This window comes from Mytilus galloprovincialis, chromosome 6 (assembly GCF_965363235.1).
Source record: "Mytilus galloprovincialis chromosome 6, xbMytGall1.hap1.1, whole genome shotgun sequence".
Classification (NCBI taxonomy): domain Eukaryota; kingdom Metazoa; phylum Mollusca; class Bivalvia; order Mytilida; family Mytilidae; genus Mytilus; species Mytilus galloprovincialis.
Genome location: NC_134843.1, coordinates 68,412,599 through 68,437,302, shown reverse-complemented (window position 1 = coordinate 68,437,302; position 24,704 = coordinate 68,412,599). Strand labels below are relative to the sequence as shown.

The following is a 24,704-nucleotide window of genomic DNA, read 5'->3' as shown; positions in this document are numbered from 1 at the left end:
CCGTAGCCTTGTTTCTATTTCTAAAGTATATTGACGCTATGTTTTTTATTTACATGTATATTGATGGTAAATATAAAAAAAAAATAGATTTATGACGTCACACATAACAACCACAGAGGAATCGCCGCAGCAGACAAAAAGAAAATCTTCAAGATTTCACTGGATATTTCAAGAACTTTTATATATTTCATAACTACATGTATTGTTGATTTAAAAGATAAACACAAGCTATTCCAATATAAGTATCCTTTAAAGTTTGGCATTTTTTAAAAAAAATAACCTATATTTTTTCAAATGTTCGTGAGGTTAGAAAAAAACGTAATTTTTGGCTGAATATTTCTCAAATTTAAAAAGTTGCATTGTTGACTTTTTCATGAAAATTAGTACAAATAATTTTTATACATTGTACCTAATCAAACCAAATGTCGTTTAAAAAAAGAGCTCGTTTTCAAGTTAAATCAGTTTGAATAATAAAAATCAGTCGAAAATGCACCTTTTCCTGATATGTCACAGTTTATTGATAAGTATTACAGTTATGTCATATCGGTTAAGAATTAGCTTCTCTTATTGGATGACAAGGGACCACATGAAATTCTTTATTCTTCAGTGATAATTTCTATCGGTCATTAACAGGAAAAAACGAAGCGGAAAAACGGTCGTTAACGAACATTTACATGTTAAAAGCATGACCGGTGGGGCGTGGTTTCTATGTTTTTACATGTTAATGACCGGTTGGCGTGGTTTCTCTGTTTTTACATGTTAATGACCGGTGGGGTGTTGTTTCTCTATCAAGAGAGATGTTTGTTTAATTAAATTTTATATTGAAGTTGTTGGTTTTCTTACCATATGTTTTCGCCTACATATGTACTTGCACATGTAAATGTTTATTTACGTGTAACGCGATTTTTTTTTACCTGTGTTTTTGACCAATCCATTAAACAGGTCGAGAACTCTAGATTTCCTGACGTCAGAATATATTTGCATAGTAATTTCCCAAACACAAGGCCAATATGGCCTTGAATAACTGACCAATCGGGTCAATGAGCTACAATGCATGGTGGGCTACTACGAGTATACTACTACTTGAAAACATGTGGAATTAGTGGAAAAACTGTCAACTAATATAGTGTCTGGAACTCTCAATATAAATGTTTTTGCTATGCGAATAAATATCTATGACTGTGCATAAAACTTAACGGAAATCAGTTGAGACAATCTAAACTTTAAAAACAACATAAAACTTATGTAGAACAGACAGACGGACTTTTATTTTATAAGAAAACTAGTTAGTGTAGTATTATAAAATCATCAGCCCCAATGGCACTGAACCATCAATCCTTTCGCAAACAAAAGTGAAGCGGAATAAGTTATGTTAAGAAAGAAGGCGTAAAAACAGTTGATACTAGTTTAATACTGAATCTTCAGGAATCATATATTCATTATATTTAAAAACATGAAAAAAATGACAAATTAATAAATTGGCAAAAACTTATTGACATGTCAAAACTTATTGCGAGTTTTCGACTGAATTTCCTGCCAAATTAAAAAAAAAAGAGTCTTAAGCAAGAGCTTCAAAATATACATTACGAATGCAAAGTCCATGTTACTTAATTCTTTTCCTTTACGTTATACAAATGATAATGAAATAGTAACAGATAGTAGATATCAGAACCAGCGGTGGATATAGACAAGAGAAGTTACTTCGTATGTTACTGTAAATAACAACCTTGACTATCATGTTGGTCCTCATCTACGAATAAAACATCCAGCAAAGGAGTCCATCTTTCTGAAATATCTGCTAAAAGTGTAGCAATGTACGTGTTAAACCACTTGTATTCTTCTTTCTTTTTAACTAATTCGCATTTTTCTTTTTCTTTTTCAGGTTCCATGTTTAATTGAAATACCTTATGTGGATTAAGTTTTCCTGCCTTCAATAGTTTCTGCAATGAAAATGGTATTATGAACAAGAGAAAAAAAAATATAGACTTCTAAATGTTATGTCTAATATCGATATGCAGCTAGGATTAACAATTTTTAATTTTCAAAATTACAAGCTAATATATTGCAATTATACAGATAAATAATGAACTAGTACATTATGACTTGTATTTACGTGTATATTTCTAATAAAACAGTAAAAAAAAGAATGTGTCCATAGTACATGGATGCCCCACTTGCACTATAATTTTCCATGTTCAGTAGACCGTGAAATTGGGGTCAAAACTTTAATTTGGAATAAAAATTCGAAAGATCATATCATGGGGAACATGTGTACTAAGTTTCAAGTGGACTGGACTTCAACTTCATCAAAAACTACCTTGACCAAAAACTTTACCCTGAAGTGGGACGAACGAACGGACGAACGGAGGCACGGAACATAATGCCCCTCTACTATCGTAGGTGGGGCATACAATTTTTCTTTAAAGTTAAAGATCATTGTTTTTTTTAAATAGTCTCAATAAGTATTGACACCGACAATAATTTACTATTGATTTTGTCGATTTGTTTTTGTTAAATGAGATACTTTACTATTGTTGCCAAGTTATTATTGTGATTATTTTTAAAGAGGGTATTGTTGTAAATGACAGCGAGGAAGAAAGGGTTTGTAATGGTATTTAGTGGTTTGTTGACATTAAAACGCATTAGACACATCGTATTTCTTAATTACTTTTTCTCGAAAATTTTAAGTATTAAAGAATTAAAGAATATTAAAAAAATAAACATATGATTCACTTACCTTTATTTTGTCATTTTTCTTTGGTTGAACAGCAATGAGAATTGTTGAATCAGTTTCATTAAGTGGAGTAGTGTTGGTCTTATCTTTCTTACTGTTGCTAGTTTCTTTCTTAAATGCTTTATTTATGTAAGAACTGACTCCACTATTCTTTCCTCGATAGAATATCCAGCTTTCTATGAAATAATACATGTTTACAATATGCATACGATAAAGAAAACTCCCCTCCTTTATTTTTTCTTAAGATAAAAATGAGAATGGAAATGGGGAATGTGTCAAAGAGACAACAACCCGACCCTATAACAAACAACAGCAGAAGGTCTCCATGCAATAGGTCTTCATTGCAGCGAGAAATTCCCGCAGCCGGAGTCGTCCTTCAGCTGGCCCCTAAATAAATGTATATACTAGTTCCGTAATAATGACACCATACTAAACTACAAATTATACACAAGAAACTAAAATTTAAAAAACATTACAAAACTAACAAAGGCCAGAGGCTCCTGGCTTCGGACAGGCGCAAAAAATGCGTCGTGGTTAACAAATAGGCAATTTTGATATGGACTATCGAAATATGATACTTTTAATCCTCAAATAATTGCCTCAGTGATAATCGACTCCAGCGCTTGAGGTTATGATTTCGATTAAAAAAAAAAGCCATTTGACGCGTAATTGCTAACCAAGGTACACTGTATTCAGAAATATTGAAAGGGTCAATATTATTCCACTCGGAGGATAATGTGACGGGGTAGGGTGACATGTCTTCTCTATGGTGTTACGAAATGACACGTTAAAATACGGCTCAGTGTTTCGGTCAAGTACACATCAGTGTTCATATTCGTATTTTACCAACATTTTCTTGTCCTGCTTTATATATATTATTAGTTACATGGTCTGTACGTGACCTTATACGACATAAGGGGTCAGCAAATTCTATATGGGATGAGAGCGAAGCTGGAATCAACAACGTTTTAGCTTTAAAAAAAATATGAATGGTTTTTCTTCGTTCATTATCAGTTTCTTCGTCTGTTTGAAAGTAACTCCTTACTAACCCCATATGGCTGCTAACCATATATATGGTAACTAACTAACATGTTTTTATGGCACCCTTTACCAAAACAAAAAATATAGTCACCACGTGCAGTCGGTTAACCAAACATATCCCCATAAATCTATAGGAGGTAAGATAAAATACAGTATATAATATTTGACAATAACCGACATGACATGAAAACGACACATCAATCTATGCTAATTTTTATACCATGGCGTATGGTGTAAAGGAGGACATAAAATCAGTACAGAATTAATGTGAACGTTTAACTATTCAGTTTCTCAGCCAGGTTTAACAGATCTTATAACTACCAGAAAGTTTATATTCCCCATAAATAAAGGTATCAGTAGTATACCGCTGTTCAAAAGTCATAAATCCGGCTACAAACTAAAACCAAGGGAAACACAATCACTAAAAAAAAAAAACTGAAAAAAAAAAAATTGGCAAAATATAAAAACAATTTTTATACAAAATAAGAATTAAGAGGTGTAGTAAGAAAACCAGGACGGGTTCAAAAATAAAGATTTTTGAAAGCAGAGACAATTGCCCATATTTGCATCAGCATGACTTTATTATGAGATATATAAAGGCAACAGTAGTATACCGCTGTTCAAAACTCATAAATCCATGGACAAAAAACAAAATCGGCGTAACAAACTAAAACAGAGGGAAACGCATTAAATATAAGAGGAGAACAACGACACATTAAAATGTAACACACACAGAAACGGACTAAGCATTAGACAAAATCCTATGAGAATAACAAATATAACAAATATAACATCCAACCAAATACATGAATTTGGGATAGATAAGTACCGTGATACGTCTTATAGTAATTTGAATTCACACTCAAAAATAAGAGAAAACAAACGACACAACGGAAACACAACGTTAAAATGTAACACACACAAAAACGAACTATAATATAACAATGGTCATATTCCTGACTTGGTACAGGACATTTTTAAAGGAATAAATGGTTGGTTGAACCTGGTTTTGTGGCATGCCAAACCTCCCTGAAACTAAAAGTATGAAGGCGTAGATACTTTAATTCACAAAACCGCGGGTGAGTTCTAACATTCAGTACCATCAAGGAAAGAGGACATTTATTTGCCCTTTAATGATTATTAAACGTTTTTTAAGTATTTTAAATGTCTGATTAAAAGTAAAAAAATAATTCAGCGAAACCACAATCTGGTGTATATACAGACCCAGTATACTTATATGCCTACAATGATATGAAAACACTTTGACATTTTATGTTCTGGGAATTTTTATACCAGCAAATAAAATTGATGCTTCTAAATGTTTGAAGGCGACAAAATCTGAGTATTCTGAAAGGTCTTTCAAATAGAAAGTAGAATAGAGCGCTAGCGGACAGATCTTTGTAAACAAAGCTTGAAGTTAGAATCTTTAATTCAAACTGGGTGCGAAAGTTTTCTATCAAAATAAAATCTTACTGTTCACTCCATGTACAGTGTTCAATAGTCCAGTCGTAAATGCTGTAGTATTCCATGGCCTAGGTACATAACTGTCACAATCTCCTACAACAGCAAGAATAAGACCGGGAAATTTTTCATTGTCTTCTGTGTTTGTACATTCTATGATTTCCTCTCCTTTAGTCTCAGTCAACTCATTCCATATTACATTCGTTTTTTTCGTGTCTTGATTCCCTCCGTCTTTCTTCTGTTTCTTATCATCAGTATTACACGTATCATATACTTTTAGTGTATAATTTGCATATTTCACTTTCTTATCCGTTAAGCTGTATTGTAATGATTCTTCAGCAGTAACTATTACTTGTATTTGTTTGCTAAAAGAAATAAGTGTAAAACCCTGCGTTTCAAAGATTTTGATTTGAAAAATAATCAATCAGAATAACAGTTTCAATCTGGCTGTCGTATGTTTCATCCAAAAACATATAAAAAAAGGTAAGGCATTTCTTTTTCAATATCTGGGTCCTACTTTTATCAAACAAATAAAGAGAATGAGACAGCCAAATGATCAACAAGAATTGAAATAATGTTTATTAAGTCCTTACATGAAATCATAGTATAGACTTCAACAATGAGCAGATAATCATATATTGCAAAAGGCCCAATAACATAATGTAAAACAATTCAACAATTTTCAAACGAGAAAAAAAACACTGCCCAGTAAATGACAAACAAAAAACAATAGCAAATATTTCAGACAACAGCCAACGAAAAATGAATACCAGGTTCTAACTTGGGACAGTCACATAAGGAATGATGCAGGGTTAAAAAGTGTTTATGGGCGGAGATCAATCCCTAACCTGGGACATGAATTGTTACTGTACAACATAAGAACAAATTGTAATGCAAAGCATCATTGATGCTGTAACCTAGAACATTTGTTAATCTAGTCAAATATTATTTTCGTTTGATTCCTTGACAACATTTCAAGACAACAAGCTCAAGTAAGTGCACTTTTGTTTATTGATTTTCTCACTGGTGATGAGTGGTCCTATCAACAATCAAAACACATCTTCTTATACAGTTTGATTTTTGAGCAAAAAACTATTAATTGTAAATAAAATTCACCTTAATTGTTGTTTAATAAATAAAATTAAGAATGAAAATGAGGAGTGTGTCAAAGACACAACAACCCGACCAAAAAGCAGAAAACCAATGGGTCTTCAATACAGCGGGAAAATCCCACACCCGGGGACGTGCCTTAGCTGACCGCTAAACAAAAAGGGGTGCCATTTCAATGATAAGGGACGTCATACTAAACTCTGAAATATTTAAATGAACTAAAAATCTTACAAGACTAACAATGATCAGAGGCTTCTTACTTTTGTCAGGCGCAAAAATGCAGGGGGTTAAAAATGCTTTTTACAGATCTCAACCCTTCCCCTATACTTTTAGCCAATTTAGAAAAATAAACATACAGCAATAAGCACATATGAACATAACAGTGATTCAACAAGTAAATCAGCTATGTTTGCATTTTTAATACATATTTTTTTATTTTTTTCCCGTAAAAAAATCAATTTATTAATCATTCATCATATATCCTTGACAGCTTGTTTATCGAATATTTTGATGTAGTGAACATCGAAGGTTATTATATGTACCCTTTTTGAGGTTTGTATTTAGCATTAGTCGTATATTGACCTGCGTAATAAAGCGTTTTTTTTTATGTAAAACAATACATTAAGATTTAAAAGATGGCAGTTAATGATCGAAACACTTCCAAATATACTCAGTGATAATCAGTTCAAATACATTACACCAATTCAGTATCTGTGACCATCTGACAATCCGGAGTAATCAGAAAGACCCATCATGGCTGGATAAAAAATATGTCGGTTTGACTCATTAGATTAAAACGATACAAAAAATAACAACTTATATAAAAAACCAAAATATTGGTTTTAGCTTGAAAGAACTCGTTGGTGCTGAATTTAGCCCACATCTAATAAATGAATCATTTTCCAACGAACTATGTTATCGATGAGTACATCAACGTTTAGTTCATTGAATTCAAAAATGAAATAAATGGGAAATATCCAAACCTTAAAATTACAATACACTTTTCGATTAAATTACAACGGTCATATATTGAAAGAAATTTAAGAACGAATTTATTCAACGGACCAATGAGCTAACATGGATCGTATTACCAACATTCAAATGAATTCAAATTAAATATATTCAAAATAAACGGTATGTAGTTTATTTCTTTTGGAAAAGATTTTTTTAAAATATCAATGATTCACGTTACATTATCTGCAGAACAAGACAGAACCATTTCTGCACACTCCCCTTTTAATAACACAAACGGTATCAATCTAACTGAAACAAACGGTCAACAAGATTTCTGACAAATCTAGTACAAAACGTTATACGAGGGTTGTCCGTAAAGTTCGTGGAAAAGCTGAAGTCTGCGTAAAAATTGCATTTCAGGAATAGTAGTTTTGCATATTTGTAATCCTGAACAACATCCTAGTTCGGTTATATAAGTACTTTTCCAATTTTAAATGTGAAATAATAACACTTACATCGTATAAGTATAAGCAATAGGGACCCGGAGCATGGCGAAAATATCATATAACATGCAGGCTGTTTTTTTTATATTTTGGTTATTTAAAGGATGTACTAAGGTTTTTGAATAAGTGTGAAATGTTCGGAATCCTTGGTGTTTTTTCATACCATGCAAGGTATAATATTTTGCCCCATAACACCTATCTTTTTTTCAACATAAGACTTAATATCTCATAGGTCATATGACAAAATTTAAACAGATTCTTAATTTTCTTTCTTTTGATTTGAGACCCAAATGATACCGATACAAATTTAGGGTGAAAGACCGAGGCAGCCTTTTCCTGCCATATTTTATAAATCAAATATCTTGAAAAGTAGCTCCATGACCTATATTTTTTTTAGCTTATTTTTTATCCTCAACTAATACTCTTCCAGTTTAAAGTATCAATTTTGATTTCATAATTTATTGAATTTTACCTTAGATCACCTAAGTACATCCTTCAGTTTCAAAATATGCCAACAAATACATAAAACTTACATTGTAACGTCGACCATAGTTATGACGTTAAACCTGCTAAATTCGAATGGTCAAAATTTCCAAATGGCGGAGAAATCTCGATTTGATGTATTGCATGGAGAATCGGCATTCCTGAAAAAATGAAATTTACGGAAAAGGTGTAGCAGCGAGCGATTAAAGAGTTTGTATTGACATCGGAAAAACGCCAACAGTATTGAACACACAAACAGCCTGCAAAACATAGCAATGTTAGTCCTACATTGGTATCCAACTGGCACAAAAGGTTTGGAACGGAAGAAACAAGCTGGAAGACGATAAGCGGGCAGTTAGGCCATCTTTCATGGAATCAGATGCGATTGAAGATGAAATTCATAACGTTATCAACAGTGACCGGCGACTAACAGTTCGAGAAGTTGCAGACAAATGTGAAATTTCTGATCATTTCTAAGACTACAGCTCACCACATTTTATCAAATGATTTAAATATGAATTGAGAATGTGCTTGATGGGTACCGCGACTCCTTTTAGCAGAACATTTAACAAAAAGTATTGAATTGTCAAATCAATTTATTAAAAAAATGGTGGCTTGAATTTCTATACAGAATGATTGCACCCGATGAAAATCATGAAATTAGTTACACACTTTCTTTCTTTATTTCGGAAGGGTAAACAATATATTATTGAGATCTTCCTCAAACTTTACGGACAACCCTCGTAAAAGACCAATAGAATTTTATAAAAAAAATCGTGGACACAGTTGACGACTGACTTAATGTTATATATGTCTTATATGATCAGTGTTATAAATGTATTGTAAGGCTTAGAATACCAAATACAAAAACCACCCTTTGACTATCTGAGTGCATACACACTGATGTCAGGACAAACCCTGCTCAGTTTCAAGAAGGAGAATTAGTAACAAGGACAAGGGTTCCAATCAAAATGTCATTTATTAAAAGACTTAATGTAACTTATATCAAACTTTGACGAAACTATAAAATTAGATTATAAAATTAAAAAAAAATCATTGTTAATTATGATTTTAACAAAATAATGATATTCCACCTACATTTGTTCGACATTATTCTCCGTTCCTGCCATTTTGTACGGTACAAATGTATGTCATGTTTAAATTCTTTCACAAACGGATAATTTCTGTAGGTTAACCTTGATTTAAATAATTAATTGCGCAGAAGTTAAGACTTTCAGAAAATTGTTTTTTAATTATTCACAGTAGGCATAGTGTTATGCTGGGTCGTGTTTGTTTTACTCGAATCGGTCCATTTTTATACTCTTTGTTTATAATTGTTAGAATTGTATCATACCACTATATTAAATTTTTGAAAAATTTCCACATCACCTTAAAAATAACGATGGGATATTGAGTTTGACATCAGGTTTACAACGGCAAATAACACTTTCTAATCAATTATGTATGTATCTATGAGATGATTTAGGAATAGTTATACGCAATTTGTACCAAAGTACCTTAATTTAAAAATTCCTAACATATAAAAAGGAAGATGTGGTATGATTGCCAATGAGGCAACTATCCACAATGCAAGAGACCAAAATGACACAGACATTAAAAACTATAGGTCACCATTCGGCCTTCAACAATGAACAAAGCATTTACCGCATAGTCAGCTGCAAAAGGTCCCGATATGACAATGTTAAACGATTCAAACGAGAAAACTAACGGCCTTATTTAAATAAAAAAACACACCCAACATCCAATGGATTTAGTATAAGGACGCCATAAACAGTCAGAGAAAAACATGACCTTGTGCAATGCCAAGTTACAGGTATCGACAGAATATAGATCCATGCATGTGTATATGTATATAACATACTAGAAATATTTAGATTGGCTTTTAATTTACTGACAACAAAAAAAATATTTATACCAATACAAACAGTATTCAATGATCTTATTACAGTGTTGAATTGGTAACCTTTGATAATAAGTTTATTGAAGGGAGCGATAAGTTTTCAATGATCATTTCTAAATTTCCGTGCACGGTTAACAATATTTCAGTAAAAATGAGGATGTGCTATACCGTTTGAAATATTTTTCTACAGGTACAACCAAACTTCAAAACCAAATCTTTGATTATAAGATTGAGAATGGAAATTGGGAATGTGTCAAAGAGACAACAACCCGACCAAAGAACAGACGACGGCAGGAGGTGACCAATATGTCTTCAATGCAGCGAGAAACTCCCGTACCCGGAGGCGTCCTTCAGCTGGCTCCTAAATAAATATATATACTAGTTCAGTGATAACGAACGTCATACTAAACTCCGAATTATGTACACAAGAAACTTAAATTAAAAAATCACACAAGACTAACAGAGGTGAGAGGCTCCTGACTTGGGACAGGCGCAAAAACGCAGCTGGGTAAAACATGTTTTTGAGTCCTAAACCCTCCCTTAATCCTTTAGCTAATGTAGAAAAGTAAACGCATAACAATACGCACAGTTAAATTTAATTCAAGAGAAGTCCGAGTTTGATGTTAGAAGACGTAACAAAAGAAAATAAAACAAAAGGACAATAATATATAAATAACAATAGACTACTAACAGTTACTGACATGCCAGCTTCAGACCTCAATTAAACAGCTTGAATGAGTATGTCTGCATCATATGAATATCAGGCACAATCCCTTCCGCCAGGGGTTTAGTATTATACCATAAAAATATATGAGGAGAACATAACCCGTGTCATGCCAACAACTGGTTTTTAAATAAATGTGTTGTCCGATGCAAAGACCCTATAAGTGAATCAATATTAAAGCCAAAATATGCAAACTTTTATGACCTGACAACAGTATCTCAACTACATTCCTCTTAATAAGTCTGTTATACAAAGATTTATATATTTTTTAAAAACTCAAACGTCTGTATAGATATGGGCATAGTAGGGGAGTTTGGAAATACACAAAACATTTTAGAGGGACTCAATGTATCATCATCTAAAAAGAAAAAAATAACAATAGTAAAGATATTTCGTCTCTTTTGTGGCAAACAGTGTGTAGAGGTTTTTTGCGATAAACTGAAATACATCAAATCTAGAAAATGATGTACATATGACGTCATTCAATGTGTTGTATACTTTCTACTATCGTTTTCAAAAAGTTATAGTCAGTGTGCGCTTTGGGATAAATATATAGTTTGGGAAATGATAAAATACCCACACCATGTACGTATCTACTCTAAATGCCCTGTCACGAACTGGTAACACATGACATTCAGAAGGGAAATAGCTGTAATCATACACATTGAATCAATCAAAATGTATGTTTTAAATGTGTATCGGTTGTACCTGTTAGCTGGTACAATTAAAAAGGTGCACGGCACACAAAATAAAAAACACTACATATAGTTAAAACGTTATTAAAATATGTTCAGAACGAGAACATGTTTTTGACCTGTGAACAGGACACAATACAATGATACAGCTAATGAAGTGGAAAGCGCAAGTAACTGTAATATGAACATAAGAATCACGAACACGACATATTCGTATTTCACTGAATTCATCAGTACAGTAAGGCAAAACGAGTATATTACATTTATTAACACAAAATAATGTGCTTTATTCAATTGGTACTCTAGAAAATGGTGACTGTTTTCAAAAATCCAGATATACACATTCACAGTTCATGTACAAAATATCTTATTCAAAAAAGGTACTTACATAGAACTAATAAAATGTAGTTATTCTTGTAACTTGCGATCTTTGAGTGTGATTGTCATCTCCACTGTTTAAAAGGGGCTTATTTTAATATTTTAGAATAGAAACCTTGTAAGAACATTGACGGTACCAATTTTCCTACACCAGATGCGCATTTCGACAATACATGTCTCTTCAGTGATGCTTGTGGTCGGAATATTTGAAATCCAAAGCTTATATAAAAAATGAAGAGCTATAATCCAAAAGGTCCAAAAGTATAGCCAAATCCGTGAAAGGGATCAGAGCTTTGCATGAGGGATATACATTCCTTGATTTATAATAATTTCTAACATTTTGTAACAGCAAATTTTAATAACACAAAAATCCGTATTTACATGCCAGTACCGAAGTACTGGCTACTGGACTGGTGATACCCTCGGGGAATAACAGTAATTGTATATTTAACTTTGATAACTCAAAGTAATATGTATTATTGATAATAACGTGCACGACAAATTCATATTGATCGTTTTAATCTATTTTTCGATCGTCGATTTCATGTTTTTAAAAATCAAACTTTGTTCGTGAACATACCTGTTCTGGAAAACTTATTTAGTTACTCTCGGCAAACCAGCAGAAATTTAAACCTACAGTGTAATTGTGTAGAGGTTTTGAAAGATTGCTGATGTACGGTAATTTTGAAAACATATCCTTATCATGGGTTGGAAGGTCGTCCTATCGAAGAGCTTTTAGTACAGTGACATTGTTATAGTTTCGCTAAGTTGATCAAGGTCTGGTTAAGTCACTTCCTAGAATGGTTGACTCCGTTCTTTTCAAATTAGCAGACAAACATCAAAATACATGTTTATTTGAAACTGTTGTTTTTAAAAATTAGCTGCAGGATAATCAAAATATCGAAACTGCTAAGGTTTGGTTTAGCTATTGACACGATTCAGTAAAATGTCTCAGACATTCATCATGGCTATGATCAAATTTGTCATGGTTCAGACCAACATTAAAACATATTTGTTTTACCTTTATATTAATAGTTTGTTGGAATTTCACAATATTCTAAATGATTCATATACATAAACTACCTAATATATTGTATTGCTTTAAACTTACCATTTCTATCAATTTCTATTGATATTTGATTATTAGATTATACAACTTGTTATATATTGTTTCATTTGTTGTTTGATTACGTTAGCTGTCAACGCTTATCCAACAAATAAACAAGACGAGGTTAAATAAATTGTGCTTTAATGAAAACGAACCACGAAAAATTGGTGTTATAGTTAAAGTTATGGTCATGTATTGAAATCTTATCAGTGAATATAAATATGCAAACACAGGATACAGATAATTTAAATGTTTCATTCAACTTTCCGTCCTTACAATATATGACATATTTGGAAATACTTGCAGTGACAAAGTGTAAATAAATTTGTCATTGAAAAATTTATCAAAGTTGATCTTTTGACATGCAAACTATTGAAAGCGTAGAATAGTAACTCACAAGTATGACACGAAATTTTGACTTTTACGTAAAGACTCAACATTTTACTGTTTAATCTTAAATTTTAACATTGAACAAATGTTCAATACTATAACTTGTTGTTTACAACTTCCCAAATACACTTCTGTAGGAATCATAAGTGAGACATGTGAATGGAATGGATTGGATATGACATTTTATAAAATTTCAAATTTTGATTGCTATTAGTCAACCAGTATCCAAATAATTGCGTAAGTTTTGTTTCGGTTTTATAAATTTGTAACTCTCTGTATTAAGGTTTATTATTTATAAATTGAGTAAAAGCTAAGCGGTCAAAACAAAATTTGTACTTGTAAACATCATCTTTATCTTATGTCATTAAACAGTAAAAGTAAAAGTTACACTACTTTGTGATATAATGATTGGTGAAATGGAAAATAACTAAAATAAGATATATAAGAATAAGAATATTTATCAAATCCAATCAAAAGACCCGTTTCAGAGCATATACACACACATATATATATATATATTGTAATAATTAATATACAGTACTTTTGAAGATATATTACATTATATATAAATGATTTAATAACTACACTTCATACTAGATGGTGTTTAAAAATTAATAAAATAGAATATTTTGTCTCTATAAAAAAATCGTTTCCAATTGGTTGTTCACAGTTTGTTTTTACAGTATGTTGTTCTGAACTGCAATGCTGTCCGAGGTATATTTAGGATAAGGGTTGCGTGCACATAATCGTGTTATGTGTTAATACTCCGCCACCTGGTTTATGCGCCTGTTCTCAGGTAGGAGTTGTGATTCATTGGTTGACACTGGTTGCAGTGTTTGTTTTTCTCTTTTTTTTTTATAGCACAAATCAGGCTATTATTTTATATTTTTTTCGTTTTAATTATTCCATATATTGTCTAGCCCAACAACTGTCATGTACGTGTGAGGTTTATCTTTCTATACAACCAGGTTTTACCTACCATTGTCTTCAGAAAATGTCTCTGCCAAGTCAGGAATACGACAGTTGTTTTGCAATCCTTCCGCTCGTTGATAACGTTTGATTTCGACAGTTTTTAAGGACTTCTAATTGACTCTGGTATTTTTTAATACTATACGGTCTGGGTATTCTTACTGTTGAATGCCGAATGATGACATTTATTACAAACATTTGCGTATTTGGTCTCTAGTAGATTGTTGTCCCATAGGCAATCAAACCATACCACGTATTGCTATATTGATAAACAAATTAAATTAAAACACGGTGACTCCCAATCTTAAATTTGTTTTAACGATTTTTATTGTTCCGTTATAGGGGTTGGTTTTGAATATTGCCATCGGACGTTCAATGCAAACATCCAAACAATTAATTCATCGGTTAAGTTTTATATTTCCAAATGAATACCAGAGGTTATCCTGTAGGCTTTTTAAAGAAAAGGATAACAACCTTTCTCATACCTCTTGTAATCATGATAACAATATTTTGTATAATCATTTTCAGATACTCTAATGTAATATAACAACAGGAATTATTCAAAATTACAACCAAGATGAAGAACGGTCGACAGTTCAGAGTAATGGCAACCAGTATCTTTACATTTTGTGTTATAATTGTATGTATGGTTAAAAACTCTTTACATACGAACTCTTGCACTGATAATTGCACAAACTTAACGATACAAAGAACGGTTAAGATACAAAAGCTGCAATATAAACGGAATATTACCATACAATCAAAATATCCGACAGTTTTAACACAATCGTATAAAATAAATAATAAGGACATTTGTAAAAACATTTCCAAACTTTCGTGTATTGTAATGGTGTACTCGTCTCCCGATCATTTTGAAAGGAGGGAGGCATTGAGGAAAACTTTTTTGAACTCGACATTTTACAAGCAAGAAACTATAAGAGCGATCTTTCTTCTAGGGGAAGTCTATAATTCTTCACTACAACACATCATTGAACGGGAAAATCTAGTTTTCCAAGACATTATACAGGGTCAATTTATAGATTCCTATCGTAATTTGACTTATAAAGGAGTGTTGGGATTCAAATGGATTTCCGAAAATTGTCAAAATGCTGAATTTGCTGCCAAAATAGACGACGATGTGATTGTTAACTTCTTTAAAATTTTTCAACATTTGTCATTCATTAAATTCAAAAGGAGATTTTTAATGTGCGATAAGGTGAATCCAAACTTATATCCAATACAACGTGATACTAATGAGAAATGGAATGTACACAACGATGTGTTTAAAAGGATGTTACGTTATCCTTATACTTCTTGTTTAGGTCCGGCAGTATTCATATCTCGAGATCTTATTCCGATTTTATACACCACTGCATCAATGTCGCCATTTTTTTGGATAGAGGATATTTATCTCTTCGGAATACTTCCCTCAAAGATTCCAGCTTTAGTTCACCACGGCATCAATCAGAACGTTTCATATAATTACCAGTACACAGCAGATTGTTTTGGAAAGCACGGAAAAGAATGTGGTTTGGTAGTGGGTATGCCAGATCCTGAGGATAATGGTGCAACGGTTAAAATCTGGAACTCTTTGATAAAAACAATACATTAAAATGTATTGAATTCTATCTTGTGTTGGTTGTGATTATTCAATTAATACGAATCAATTAAGACATTTATTATAATGTCTATTACCTATACTCATATAGGATGAGAGTTGCCTTTGTGCTTTTGTCTTTCCCTTTTCTGGTTGATAAAACTTGTGTTGTGTTAAATAGGCATGTTCACTTCTCCACATGCGGTAAGACAACATCTTGTTCAACTATAAATGTATAACAAACTGTCGAGACTAACAATAAGAGGGTTCTTAACGATGTTGATGCATTTTTAGTATGTGCATCTTTGAGACTCGCATTGTTCTTATCTGTTATTTTCAATCTAAAACAATGTATATATCTATATTTTCATATACATTGCATTCAAGAGATTAGGTATTCCCATAATTTTGATATATGCGTAGAAGTCCAACATGTATGTTCAATTGTTTCGGCTCCTCCTCACACAAAACTACACTTGTTTGTATCAGTCCCTTCAATCTGAAGAGAAGATCGTTCGTGCCTAAAATTAGAAGAATTATTCTGTATTGAAACCCCTGTTGTTTGGAATTATTGGTAATATATATGATTTGAATGTTAGTTTGAACTGAGTATCAAGGGTCATTTTTGTTCACATTTCTGTTAAAGGGTTGGCTTTTTACTGTTTCAAATATTGTACATATATATATTTTGAACCTCTCGGGCATTTAATGATATTTTTTATATATCTGAGGAATAAACGCTACGGTTTTATTTGCAGTTTTAATTGCAGAAATTAGGCCTTGTTGCGTAAAGAAATTAGTTTTGTCATTGCGTACATTTTGTAATTGTAATAATACGTGTACAATCTTTATTTGGACTGAAAAACGATAATATATCACACTCGTTACCTTATTTTAACTTAGTAAAAAAACGATAATGCCTTTCTTTGTGATTAGTACTCGGTAACGTTTTTTCTCAATCATACAGAAAGGAATTTTCATTTCCTGACATGTTGTTATTAATCATACAGTTCATAAATCATTTATTAACTTCAACAATACAATAATACATTACTTCTTCACAGTATGCGAAACATGAACAATATAATCAGGGAAACCAAATGTCGAAAAGTCCATTAGATATAGTACAACAACAACATAGCAGCATGCGTACCAATATCCCTATTGGCATATACAGACCATACGTCTTAAATTAAAGCCAGGTTAACATTTAATCTATTATAAAATTGTGTTTTTTTTATAACTACTTTCCGATCTCATCCCAAATTTTAATTTTACGATTATTATCTGGATCTGTAACACCCGCAAATAACTCACATTTATCTTTATACTTTGAGAAACAGTTAAATGTTCTTCGATGATTGAGGGAAACATGTTCATTAATTCCATAGTGAATAACTCCGTGAATCTTTGCAGGTAATATACCAAAAAGATAGAAGTCATCCACCCAGAAAAATGGCGATATTAATGCCGCTTTGTATAACAAGGGAACTAAGTCGATTGAAATGAACACGGCCAACCCACTACATGACGTGAATGGATAAAATTTAAATCCTTTGAAATCATATCTGTGTACGTACCATTTATCGTTTATTCCACGTTGTATGAAATTTGAATTTGCGTTAAGTCTATTACAAACCAAGTACTTTCGCCTATCTTTGATAAATTTTAATTTTCCAAATATTCTATGAAAATTCATAAATACGTCATCGTCTATTTTTGCTACAAATTCGGCATTTCTGCAATGATCTGTAATCCATTTCAGACCCATGACTCCTTTATTTGTCAAATTATGGTAAGTGTCCATAAAATATCCCTGAACAATATCTTGATTTACTAAGCTTTCGTATTCAATCATAGTCTGCAGTGTTGAATTATTTGTCAGTCCCATTAAGAAAACGACACGGATAATATTTGGACTGTAATAAGTTGAGTAAAATGTTTTCCGCATATTGCGCCTTCTTTCAAAATGGTTGAGAGATGTATGAACCATCACAATACATGTTATCTTTGGAACACGTCGACAAATGTCTTCATTGTTTATCTTGTATGGTTGTGATATTACTATCGGGTATGATGTTTTCATAATGATTTTACGTGTATAAGCCGGTTGTATGTCATTGGATTTGTTGATGGTTCGTTTTGTCAATGTCAATAGTGTACTGTCTTTAATTAATTCACGGAAGCTTTGGTTTGCTTGTGTATTCATCAATGTCAGTAGAAAACCAATTATACACACCATATTAATACCAAGCATTAATGTCTTATGCTTTAAGTCTTTTACCATCTCAGCTGAACTAGGTACAAGAGTATTAAGACAACCCAGTAAATAAGCTCCATTTACATATATAGATCTGAAAAAAAAGTTATAGTTAAAAATTATTTTGATCTTTTGATAAAAGTTTTCAATTAAAAAACATGTATCACTGAAATGCATAGATCATGTTTCGCATATCGAATGACCTCATCATTATTGTCCAATGAAATAATCGTAAACCCTTTCTGAATAATCTGTTTCAAACTACATGTTAACAAATATCTGCGAGACAAATGTCTTCAAAAGTGTTTTAGTCAACTTTTAAGGACGAATAAGTATATTAAAGGTCAATTAAATTGACATCTTCCCCACCTTTTTAAAAGTCATTGTTTATGTATTACTGTTGTAATCAAATCGTTTGTTTGAAACAGTTTAATAAACAAAATCTGAAACTTTTGTCGGTTTTATGTAAAAATTGTATATGTATACTTACTAAATCGAAAAAATAGCGACATTTGGCTTTGTAAATTTATGACCGTAAGTTTTAAACTACACAAGAGTACACCAACTATTTCTACAAGAATGACGAAACGAGAAAAAAGATGTTTAAATTGAACTGTTCATACAAACCTGATCACATGGTATTGGGGTTACACATGTTACAATAATTCAGACACCTGGTATTGGGGTTACACATGTTACAATAATTCAGACACCTGGTATTGAGGTTACACATGTTACAATAATTCAGACACCTGGTATTGGGGTTACACATGTTACAATACTTCAGACACCTGGTATTGGGGTTACACATGTTACAATACTTGAGACACCTGGTATTGGGGTTACACATGTTACAATAATTCAGACACCTGGTATTGGGGTTACACATGTTACAATAATTCAGACACCTGGTATTGAGGTTACACATGTTACAATACTTCAGACACCTGGTATTGGGGTTACACATGTTACAATAATTCAGACATCTGGTATTGGAGTTACACATGTAACAGTAATTCAGACACCTAATATTGGGGTTACACATGTTACAATAATTCAGACACCTGTTATTGGGGTTACACAGGTTACAATACTTCAGACACCTGGTATTGGGGTTTACACATGTTACAATAATTCAGACACCTGTTATTGGGGTTACACAGGTTACAATACTTCAAACACCTGGCATTGGGTTACACATGTTACAATAATTCAGACACCTGGTATTGGGGTTACACATGTTACAATAATTCAGACACCTGGTATTGGGGTTACACATGTTACAATAATTCAGACACCTGGTATTGGGGTTACACATGTTACAATAATTCAGACACCTGGTATTGGGGTTACACATGTTACAATAATTCAGACACCTGGTATTGGGGTTACACATGTTACAATAATTCAGACACCTGGTATTGGGGTTACACATGTTACAATAATTCAGACACCTTGTATTGGGGTTACACATGTAACAATACTTCAAACACCTGGTATTGGGGTTACACATGTTACAATAATTCAGACACCTGGTATTGGGATTACACATGTAACAGTAATTCAGACACCTGGTATTGGGGTTACACATGTTACAATAATTCAGACACCTGTTATTGGGGTTACATAGGTTACAATACTTCAGACACCTGGTATTGGGGTTACACATGTTACAATAATTCAGACACCTGGTATTGGGGTTACACATGTTACAATATTTCAGACACCTGGTATTGGGGTTAAACATGTTACAATAATTCAGACACCTGGTATTGGGTTACACATGTTACAATACTTCAGAAACCTGGTATTGGGGTTACACATGTTACAATACTTCAGACTTATGGTTACAATACTTCAGACTTATGGTTACAATAATTCAGACTTATGGTTACAATCCTTCAGACCTATGGTTACAATACTTCAGACTTATGGTTACAATACTTCAGACTTATGGTTTCAATACTTCAGACTTATGGTTACAATAATTCAGACTTATGGTTACAATACTTCAGACTTATGGTTACAATAATTCAGACTTATGGTTACAATACTTCAGACCTATGGTTACAATACTTCAGACTTATGGTTACAATAATTCAGATTTATGGTTACAATACTTCAGACTAATGGTACAATAATTCAGACTTATGGTTACAATACTTCAGACCTATGGTTACAATACTTCAGACTTATGGTTACAATACTTCAGACCTATGGTTACAATACTTCAGACTTATGGCTACAATAATTCAGACTTATGGTTTCAATACTTCAGACTTATGGTTACAATACTTCAGACTTATGGTTACAATAATTCAGACTTATGGTTTCAATACTTCAGACTTATGGTTACAATACTTCAGACTTATAGTTACAATACTTCAGACCTATGGTTACAATACTTCAGACCTATGGTTACAATACTTCAGACTTATGGTTACAATAATTCAGACCTATGGTTACAATACTTCAGACTTATGGTTACAATAATTCAGACTTATGGTTACAATACTTCAGACCTATGGTTACAAGACTTCAGACTTATGGTTACAACAATTCAGACCTATGGTTACAATACTTTAGACTTATGGTTACAATAATTCAAACTTATGGTTTCAATACTTCAGACTTATGGTTACAATACTTCAGACTTAAGGTTACAATAATTCAGACTTATTATTACAATACTTCAGACCTATGGTTACAATACTTCAGACTTATGGTTACAATAATTCAGACCTATGGTTACAATACTTCAGACTTATGGTTACAATAATTCAGACTTATGGTTACAATACTTCAGACCTATGGTTACAATACTTCAGACTTATGGTTACAACAATTCAGACCTATGGTTACAATACTTTAGACTTATGGTTACAATAATTCAGACTTATTATTACAATACTTCAGACTTATGGTTACAATAATTCAGACTTATTATTACAATACTTCAGACCTATGGTTACAATACTTCAGACTTATGGTTACAATAATTCAGACCTATGGTTACAATACTTCAGACTTATGGTTACAATAATTCAGACTTATGGTTTTAATAATTCAGACTAATGGTTACAATACTTCAGACTTATGGTTACAATACTTCAGACCTATGGTTACAATAATTCAGACTTATGGTTACAATACTTCAGACTTATGGTTTCAATACTTCAGACTTATGGTTACAATACTTCAGACTTATGGTTACAAGACTTCAGACCTATGGTTACAATATTTCAGACTTATGGTTACAATAATTCAGACTTATGGTTACAATACTTCAGACTTATGGTTACAATAATTCAGACTTATGGTTACAATACTTCAGACTTATGGTTACAATACTTCAGACCTATGGTTACAATAATTCAGACTTATGGTTACAATACTTCAGACTTATGATTTCAATACTTCAGACTTATGGTTACAATACTTCAGACTTATGGTTACAAGACTTCAGACCTATGGTTACAATATTTCAGACTTATGGTTACAATAATTCAGACTTATGGTTACAATACTTCAGACTTATGGTTACAATAATTCAGACTTATGGTTACAATACTTCAGACTTATGGTTACAATACTTTAGACTTATGGTTACAATACTTCAGACCTATGGTTACAATACTTCAGACTTATGGTTACAATAATACAGACTTATGGTTACAATACTTCAGACCTATGGTTACAATACTTCAGACTTATGGTTACAATACTTCAGACCTATGGTTACAATACTTCAGACTTATGGTTACAATAATACAGACTTATGGTTACAATACTTCAGACCTATGGTTACAATACTTCAGACTTATTATTACAATACTTCAGACCTATGGTTACAATACTTCAGACTTATGGTTACAATAATACAGACTTATGGTTACAATACTTCAGACCTATGGTTACAATACTTCAGACACCATTTATGACTTATGAAATATGGTGGGATGCGACTAAGTATTTTTCGTGACGTATATTACATGTAACATCAGTACAAATAATGTGATTACGTAATAGCTACAGGATGTTGAGTTAAACAAATATAAAATTGCAAAAAGTAAAATATTTTGTTAGGAATTAGTCATTTTCTCAGAGGTCAGGTTTGTTACCTCTTATGGCATAACCTTGTTCACATCCGGGTTTAGAAGAACATTTTATATAAGCTTATCGCTACTTGTTTTCTTAAAAGGGGAAATAAAACGTTCCAAATCTGTATGTATTAAAAATAAAACTAGGATCGGTTAGTATGATGTTTATCCTTTTGATTAAACTCATTATCTTATTGAAGTTTAAGGTTCAATTAATCAAAATGATGTGAATAGTATAACTGTAATACAAATTAGAAAATTATAACCCTGGTACCTTTGATAACTATTTAAATTGCATTGGTAAATAAAATGTATTATAACATTGGTAATGTGCATATTTCTATATTACCAATACTAGTTAGTGAAGGTACCATATAAGACCAGTTTTTATAGCATAGTCATAAATCATAGCTAATGATTAATCGACTATAACTTGACTTTGTTAGTTTATGAAAAATCATTGTGTGATGAATTCTTTACGCTCGGTAATATAAAGAACACAAAAGAGACTAATATTCGGATTGATTTTAAGGTGCACATGTCTGTCTGGCAAGTATATTTCCTCCTTGATCACATGTTCACATCCTTAGCTCAATATTAAGTTTCAGAAGTTTGTTCTTCTTCTAAGATATTATAGACAATATGTCTATATTTGGTTTATTGATTTATTGTAAGGTGTACAAGTCTGTCTGGCTTGGTTTATCTGATCTTGACCCCATGGTCATGGATAATTAATAATGTAAAGTTTATGTGATATTTGTAAATAATGATTATTTAAGCAGGCGAGACATTTCAGTTTGTTTCAGTTTTCAATAAACTGGCGAAACTTCCTTATAAAAAAATCCAAAGAAAGTTTCCAGTGCAACATATTTCATTTCATTTTGCTGTATTTTACTGATGAAAGCATATCAAGTTTTTACAATTCAAAGGTTAAGCTAGCTATAAAACCAGGTTTAAACTTACCGAGAACCAAATTGCATAGAATTAAGTTAACAACTATACAGGTCACTGAAAAGGCCTTCAACAATGAGTAAAAACAATAAAAAATAGTCAGTTATAAAAGGCTCCATAATGACAAATGTAAAACAATTCAAACGAGCAAAACTAACGGCCTGATTTATGTACAAAACAATGAACGAAAAACAAATATTCAGTAGTGGTCGTTTGTTGGTGTAATTCATACGTGTTTCTCCTTTCTCGTTTTTTATATAGATTAGACCGTTGGTTTTCCCGTTTGAATGGTTTTACACTAGTTATTTTTTGGGGCCCTTTATAGTTTGATGTTCGGTGTGAGCCAAGGCTCCGTGTTGAAGACCGTACTTTGACCTATAATGGTTTACTTTAATAAATTGCGACTTGGATGGAAAGTTGTCTCATTGGCACTCATACCACATCTTAAACTAGTTTGTTGGCATAAAACCTTCCCCTAACTTTGAACTGTGGTGTAACAGAACAGCATAACAACAAACTATAAAAATCAGTTGAAAAGGGCTCAACTTATCAGATCGATACAAAGCAGAAAAAATGTGTAACAAAACAAATACCAGACGTTGCAGGTTATTTATAATTCCCTTACCATACATAAAGACACATAGTACAGATCTGAGAGTACTCGCAGTTACTGACAGCTCCTTCAAAGCAAATAACTACTTATAAAAATCATGTACTACAACAGTTCTTCAGTGTCAGATAAAGTGATCTTGTACACCAGTCTACACAAGTCTACAAAAGTCATTTGGACCAATTTTTCGATTTTTGCCGTTTTTTTAATTTAAATGGACTTGTAATATGTCTGCATGTTTACACACACACGTGGCATGGTATTCCCTTTAAAAATAGTTCACTCTTTCTTCATGCTTGTCACCTCAGTAATTCCCATTTACATTAATGCAGTAATCTCATTTTTGAAGTAAGAGGTCTGAATATGATATATAACTTTTTAAATAAACAATATCGATGACTAATTGATAATAGGTTATTCATTAAAGAAAAATAATGACTGTACTAAGCCAAAGTTGGGATAATTTGTTGTACTCTTATCAGAGAAAAGTGAACTAAAGGATTAAAGTTCTACAAATTGTACTAATAAAAGTATCTATTTGTCCATTTGAAAGATATCTTCAAAGATAAAAACAGATTTAAAACGTACATGTAAAAGTACACAAAGTCACGGTGTTCAAATGACAGCACAAACGAAAGTACACATGCTGTGATATATTAATATTAATTCCTTTTATTTTGTAAGAAATCATCAAGGGTTCTTGTGTCGAGAAGTG

The 24,704-nt window shown here is 32.1% G+C and overlaps 1 protein-coding gene across 1 annotated transcript; it reads right to left on the bottom strand.

Annotated features, from left to right (window-relative positions):
* Window positions 1–1,709: 1,709 nt before the first annotated feature.
* On the bottom strand, window positions 1,710–8,353 carry LOC143081011 (uncharacterized). Its single transcript, XM_076257244.1, has 4 exons — window positions 8,337–8,353; window positions 5,249–5,601; window positions 2,738–2,910; window positions 1,710–1,940 (listed from the first exon to the last, which is right to left on the bottom strand). The coding sequence occupies exons 1-4, from the start codon at window positions 8,351–8,353 to the stop codon at window positions 1,710–1,712; spliced, it is 774 nt and encodes a 257-aa protein (XP_076113359.1).
* Between the last annotated feature and the right edge of the window lie 16,351 nt (window positions 8,354–24,704).

Excerpts from the sequence above, each read along its gene's own strand:
- LOC143081011 (XM_076257244.1), bottom strand. Across the intron at positions 2,911-5,248 it reads CACTGTACATGGAGTGAACA|AAAGCTGGATATTCTATCGA; the intron begins GTAAGATTTTAT and ends ATTATTTCATAG. Across the intron at positions 1,941-2,737 it reads AGAAAAATGACAAAATAAAG|AAACTATTGAAGGCAGGAAA; the intron begins GTAAGTGAATCA and ends TTTTCATTGCAG.